Source organism: Cydia strobilella, chromosome 23 (assembly GCF_947568885.1).
Source record: "Cydia strobilella chromosome 23, ilCydStro3.1, whole genome shotgun sequence".
Taxonomy (NCBI): domain Eukaryota; kingdom Metazoa; phylum Arthropoda; class Insecta; order Lepidoptera; family Tortricidae; genus Cydia; species Cydia strobilella.
The window spans coordinates 3,293,852-3,301,003 of record NC_086063.1 but is presented as its reverse complement, the minus strand read 5'-3'; the positions used below and the strand labels follow the sequence as shown (position 1 = coordinate 3,301,003).

The 7,152-nt window shown below is 37.9% G+C and overlaps 2 protein-coding genes across 2 annotated transcripts in view; both read left to right on the top strand.

Moving 5' to 3' along the window:
- The first annotated feature begins 1,022 nt into the window (after nucleotides 1-1,022).
- LOC134751666 (probable deoxyhypusine synthase) lies at nucleotides 1,023-2,288 on the top strand. Its single transcript, XM_063687109.1, has one exon. It carries the CDS (start codon nucleotides 1,172-1,174, stop codon nucleotides 2,282-2,284), a length of 1,113 nt encoding a protein of 370 aa, XP_063543179.1. The 5' UTR covers nucleotides 1,023-1,171; the 3' UTR covers nucleotides 2,285-2,288.
- A 332-nt stretch (nucleotides 2,289-2,620) lies between these two features.
- Nucleotides 2,621-7,152, top strand: part of LOC134751801 (tyrosine-protein kinase-like otk) — a 48,414-nt gene continuing 43,882 nt past the window's right edge. Inside the window, exon 1 of the mRNA XM_063687290.1 lies at nucleotides 2,621-3,044. Coding sequence (XP_063543360.1) covers nucleotides 2,996-3,044 — 49 coding nt within the window. The 5' untranslated portion in view covers nucleotides 2,621-2,995. The remainder of the gene's footprint in view (nucleotides 3,045-7,152) is intronic.

The following is a 7,152-nucleotide window of genomic DNA, read 5'->3' as shown; positions in this document are numbered from 1 at the left end:
TCTTCAGTTTTGTCAGTTGGCTTTGGCCAATAGACAGATCTCTGGCAATTAACCATAATTTTAGATGTAAATTATATTTAAAATAATTTATAATAATAATAACCGTTTGCCATGTACTTACTTTTATTTTTATCTATGACGCAATTACCATTCAACACCAAAAAACCTTACAAGTAACATAATCTCACAATCTAATTTGAGCCTTATAACAATGACACTAGGTTCAAAATACTATGTAATTTTTTCTAGTTTAAGACTTGTTTGTCAAGAGAAGCGCAGGCGCAAGAAAACTTACTTTCATTAATCTTGGTTAAGGTGGATATTAATGGCACAGTTCTCTCAAACGCTTACTGAGGCTTACAACAAAAACCAATTTTAATATGAGCTCCGACAAGGCAAAGTTGTTAAGTATAAAGACATCATACTTAACTGGTTTTTTAATGGATTCGATGGGAACTTGCTTACAGCTTTTAATGCTTTTGGGGCGGTTAAAGCTAACAGCGCAGTTAAATGGTCTCGATTGCAGTTAAAGTTTTAATAGTTATTACGTGTTGAGGCCGTTTTGGTTAACTTCCTTGAATACATCTTTCACCATAAAACCATTAGAAAAGAGATATTTAAAGCGGGGCTCTCTAAGCTCCCTGAACCATTAGAGATATTGGACCTTTAAGTCTACGTACGGAGAGAATTTGCTCCTTATGAGTTCTGGCACTTCTGGCGCTTGTACAATGGGCTGTGCTCTGACGAATTGTTTGACATGATGCCTAACGGCCCGGCCACGACATCGCGCGGCGGCGGCAGCGGAGTGCGGCGGCCATAGGTTGGAGCGAGACAGCGATCGGACCTTTCGTTCCCACTAGTACTAGCACCCAAAAGAAAAGGATGAGTATAGTTTTTTTAGTTTTTATTTACTGCCGATTTGGTTTTACCAATATAAATTAAAGCTTTTTTTATATCATGGCCATTTATTTAATTCCTTGGCAACACACAACAGCTGCTTTTTGACGTTTGTCCTGTCAAATCAAACGTCAATGTCAAATTGTCTAAAAATTTTCGGTTCGGCCAAAGATTTCGACGCATTTTCATCGTCATTAGTGTTTTAATTAAGAAAACCATTCCTTTTAAATGTGAATGCTTGCTGAAGACTTGTACAAAAATATTTTTACTAATCATGGATCGAGTTATTATCGAGAAAGACAAGGTTATTGCCCCCGATGTGGCTCTAAACGCTGTGCTGCATCCTAGCCAAGAACTGCCCGCTGAAACCCCTATAGTGACCGGGTACGATTGGGAACTCGGTACAGACTACAATAAACTACTCGAGAGTTATGGAAACTCTGGTTTCCAAGCCACAAGCTTCGGAAAAGCTGTTGCAGAAATCAATAAAATGCTCAAATGTCGCTCAGTAGCCTTGACAGAAGAAACTAGCGATCCGTACGAAGAAGATGTTTTTATCAAGAAAAAAACTAACTGCACTATATTCTTGGGCTACACTTCTAATATGATATCCTCTGGCTTGAGAGACACAATCAGATTTCTTGTGAAAAATAAACTGGTTGATTGCATCGTGACAACGGCTGGTGGTGTAGAGGAAGATTTCATCAAATGCCTCGCTCCTACTTATGTTGGTGACTTTAATTTGAGCGGAAAATCCTTAAGAATCCGTGGTATTAACCGAATCGGGAATCTCCTAGTACCTAATGATAACTATTGCCGTTTTGAAGAGTGGGTCACTCCATTGTTGGATGAAATGCTTGACGAACAGATTAGAGATGGGACAGTTTGGTCACCATCTAGAATTATCGCAAGACTTGGTGAGAGGATTAATGATGAAAGCTCAGTTTGTTACTGGGCATGGCGGAACAATATTCCAATATACAGTCCAGCTCTAACTGATGGTTCTTTGGGGGATATGATGTATTTTCACTCTTACAAGCGTCCTGGTCTTGTAATTGATATTTTAGGGGACTTGAGAAGACTAAACACCATGGCAGTTAAGGCTAATAATACCGGCATGGTTATTCTCGGTGGTGGAGTTGTCAAACATCACATCTGTAATGCGAATTTAATGAGAAACGGAGCTGATTTTGCTGTATATGTTAATACAGCTAGTGAATTCGATGGAAGTGACGCTGGGGCCAGGCCAGATGAAGCGGTTTCTTGGGGAAAAATCAAACCAAATGCTACACCAGTGAAGCTGTATGCCGATGCTACTTTGGTATTTCCATTGATAGTCGCTCAGACATTTGCTAAGCATCATTTCAAAAATAAAAAGAATGTATAAATATCAGATGATAGTTTCATTCATTATTTTAACGGACTTATTTAAAGAGAAAATTTAATGGAAATTGTAAAGAAAAGTTACCTTACTATTTTTGGTGATTGCTAACGCCATCTAACGTCGAGTAGCAGAAGCACGCGCAGTGACATCTATCGGTGACTCTGTCAACGACAGCTGCATTCTGAAACAAAGAAAAACTGCACGTTTCTTTTCAAAACATAGTATTTCATCTGTTACGTTTTTGTAAATAAACTTTGATATTTGTACAATTTTATTCGTTTTAATTGTTCATTGCAGTTCGGAATAATTGTATTGTTTAATTATGAAATAATGTAAGAGATTAACGGATAAAAGGAAAAGGATAATACTCGATTTGGTTTCCGAACGTGAATGGTGTGAATGAACTGTCAAATATTCAATGAAGTTAGCTGCTGTCTGGAATCCTTCCGCCATGCTTGTGTGTGTGGAGATGCACTACTTCTTACATTAGTGTGCCGTCCGTGAAAGCGGTTTTTCAAAGCTCGCGCTCGCCGTTTTCATCGTTTGATGCGCCGCCCGGCCGGACGCCGGTGCCACTGGTGCATAATATTTACATTACGGCTTCCAAAAACCCAACATTCCACTTCCAACGTTGTCTTCAATTAAAAATGTTCGTAGTTAGTTCGAAAATCGAATGTTAACTTTTTAATGTGGCCAGTTTAAGTGAAGTGTTTTATGATGTGCTTTCTGCGAGCGGTTTTATTCCTTTCGTTGGTTTTATCCGGTAAGTCGCATCCTGAGTGCCCTTTGCGGTGCTATTTTTAAGTTTTATGGTCATTCGTTGCAGATATTAAAGTTTTCCCCGGGAGTGTGTAATTTGTCGCTAGGTTGTTTGATGTTGACAATATTACTTTGTACTAGACGCAGCAGTATGAATACTAAACAACTGTTTCTTACTTGATATTCGCTTAGGTATGCGAGATGCGTTTGTTCGCTGTTTTGTTCCGACTGCTATGAATAATACCTATCGATAATCGAGTCCATTGTATTGGTATCAACTGTTAATTCGAATTTCCGATTATAAAATACCAAGTTATTATTGTAACTATTGTAAGCGATTGCAACTTTTTAATAAATCAAGCCAATATTTAATTTTGCATCTTCACAAGTTCCCATCTCTGTTGTGTTGTCTTATCAGTAATTTATCTTAAATGACTCCTCTGAAATCAATTGTATGGTGTACAAAACAAGTTTATACAGTTTGTGTGCATTCATGAATTAAAAAATTAGTAGGAAGTAAGTAACATGCAGTTGAGTGCAATACATAAGATAAGAGACAACATAATTTAAGCTAGTTATTTATTTAGTATTTGTATTGTTACTACAATCCTCTTTATATTTAATTATGTAAATAAATGCTTTCCAATTTCATTCAATAAAGAGTTAAGTTCTTTCTTATACATCTCAGGCCAGTAATTTCCGAAGTAAAACCTCATGATTCCTGATTCCTGCATAGGGCTTGTGATTATCTAGATATCTGAATATGAAAGAGGATTTTCCTAAAATTTCATTTAAATACATTGTGTTTGCACAATTTAATAACAAAGAGGTACAATGGTAAACTTATTCTGAAGCCGCAAAAAAATAATCACAATGTGTTCTAAGCCTATATTTGTTAATAGTGCAAGCAAGAACCTTTTGACACAGGACAACGATATCAAAAAAAGATGGGCAGAATACTACAAAACTCTACTTAATATATCTCATCCCAGAGTTAGGGACTACAGCCGTCCGCCCGCATTCCAGGAACCACTTCTTGCGATTTCCCCTGAGGAGGTAAAGAAGGCTATTCAACAAATGAAAAATAATAAATCGCCAGGCCCCGATGAAATACCCGCTGAAGTCTGGAAACGACTGGGAGCTCAAGGAGTATCGTGGCTTTACAATCTATTTAATAAGCTTCTTCAAGGCCAACCAATACCAGACTCCTGGCGAAATAGCTTTCTAATACCATTTTATAAAGGACAGGGCGATGTAAGAGAGTGTAGTAATTACCGAGCTATCAAATTGATGTCACATACGCTTAAAATATGGGAGCGTGTCCTGAACAACCGACTGAACATAAATATCACCTTAACTCCAAATCAATGTGGCTTTGTACCAGAAAAGGGAACATCAGATGCTATTCAGACCATTAGAATACTACTTGAAAAAAGCAAAGATCAACAAAACTAACCTACATATGGTCTTTATTGATTTGGAGAAGGCCTTTGATCACGTCCCACGTGACCTTATCTGGGAAGCTCTTAGAAAACAACTTGTACCGGAATATTATGTCACTCTTATACAGGACATGTATAAAAGTGTTACTACTCAGGTACTTTGTCCAGCCGGAATAAGTGATAAATTTGATATCAAAGTAGGCGTACATCAAGGTTCTACACTTAGCCCTTTGCTTTTTAACACAACTATTGACTACCTCACAAAACATTGCCAGAGACCACTGCCTTGGAACATCCTCTATGCAGACGATGTTGCTCTTATATCGGAGGACTCAGCAGAACTCCAACAGAACTTCAATCAATGGATAAAAGCCTTTGAAGAAAATGGTTTGAGAATAAGTCGAACGAAAACAGAGCACATGTCTTGCGTCTTTGATGCTGACACAAACAGTAACAACATAAAGATCCTGTTAGGAGACACGCAACTACCAACTGTTAACCAGTTTAAATACTTAGGTTCTGTAATAAGCAGCGATGGGAAGATTGATTGCGACGTCACCCATAGAACAACATCAGGATGGCTAAAGTGGCGACAACTAACAAGCGTAATGTGCGACAGGAAAATGCCGATTAAAGTTAAGGGCAAAATGTACAAAACTGCGATAAGACCAGCGATTTTGTATGGATCTGAATGTTGGGCAACCAATAAGAGCCATCTCCAGAAACTTCACACCACGGAGATGCGTATGTTGCGTTGGTCGGGAGGTGTCACACTAATGGATAGGGTCCGCAATGGCTACATAAGGGGAAGCTTCAAGGTCGCACCTATAGCTGACAAAGTGGTAGAAAAACGCCTCCGATGGTATGGGCACGTACAGAGACGCCCTGAAGACCACATAGTCAAGCTGGCTTTAAACTTGCCGACGATACAAAGAGGACGGGGAAGACGCCCTTCCACCTGGTTGACGACGGTCGAGAAAGACCTCAAAGAAACAAACGTCAATAAAGACACCGCACAAAATCGCGTGCAATGGAGAAGATGGACAAGGAGGGCCGACCCCAAGTAAATGGGAATAACGGTCGAGGAATATATAATGTGTTCTAAGCCTAAGGCATTCTCTACCACCTACCAATCATTTAGTCAGCTCAGTCCAAATCACAAGCCTCACCCCTCTAGGCAATGCTTATTCTATATCCTCTAGCTGACCAAAGCTATAAAAATGTATATTTTAATTTGAATCTTTATTCTTACAAATCAAAGTTGTATTTGTCTTGGCATGTTTTGATGTATGCAATCCCTACTCATTCTGCATATGCAAGCCATTATAACTAGAATGTTGCTATAGGATCATGTCAATAATATCTGATATGCCCATCAATCAAGCTGTCTGGAACGGTGAACAATGTAATCAAATTGCTATTAATATTTGTTGTCATAATATTGTCTTCGGTTACCGCGATAGTTACTCATGAAATAAAACTATGAAAACGGATTATATCGCGTATACAGGGTGGCTAAAAATAAGTGCATTCCCATTGCCAGGGAGGTTTTCGGATTATACTGAGCAACTTTTACTATGGGACCAACTATGAAATCGCGAAATAAAAATTTACCCTCCCATAGAAAATGGACCAGCCAAAATGTATGCATTTACTTATTCAACTCGGTTCAGCAAATAAATGAAAGTCTGTGTAGACTTCATAGCTATTTCTGCTGCCAACTGTACCAACTAAACTAGTATAAATATTGATTGTATGTAAGTACAGTTAGCATCAATAGTAACAGATAAAACAAGTTTGAGTCGGACTCGCGCACGAAGGGTTCCGTACCATTACGCAAAAAACGGCAAAAAAATCACGTTTGTTGAATGGGAGTTAAATATTTATTTTATTCTGTTTTTAGTATTTGTTGATAGTGCCATATATTAGAGAGGGATTCCACCCTGAACCGCTGTCAAACTTCGGTTTTGTAGGAAGTTTCCTTTCTGTACGGTAGCTTTAGCTATTTTATATAAGTAAGTAGGTATAGGTACTTAAGTTTTGTTTCCAAGAAATGTTGCCAATTTAAAAGAAACCCTAAGAATGTTGTGGGCGTTGCGGCCCCAGGGCTCTTTCAGGGTTCCGTAGCATTACAGTAAAGGTTTTAACGCGGTTTTATTTTATTTTATACCTATTTCTAGGTAGAATTATTATATAATGCATTATAAAAACCCATAACTAAAATTTCCACGAATTCTTTGGAATTATATCGCGTACGAAACGTCGAGGTTAAAAAATTTACGCGTTTCGTAATAAAATCTTAGGTAGGCAGTCTTAGATTTAGATTTATTTATTTTCATAATATGAAATTACAATATAAATTATTTTTACACTAATCTATACGAATTTATGATCGTCAAGTAGGAAAATAACAAACTTAACTTTGCTTTAGTTAACTATGCAGCTCTATACTGATATTAACTTGGCAAGCGATAAAGTGCCTACAATGGCCAACATAAACCTCAAGTCCTATGGAAATATGACTATGAATAATACACTCCCACACTTTGTCGGTGCAGAGTTAGTATAGTTGGACTCTACTTATCGTCATACTCTCGTCATTAGGTTAAAAAACGAAAATCAAACATTGCAAATGTTACAACACGGACGACGGAACCCAGAGCTCAAAAT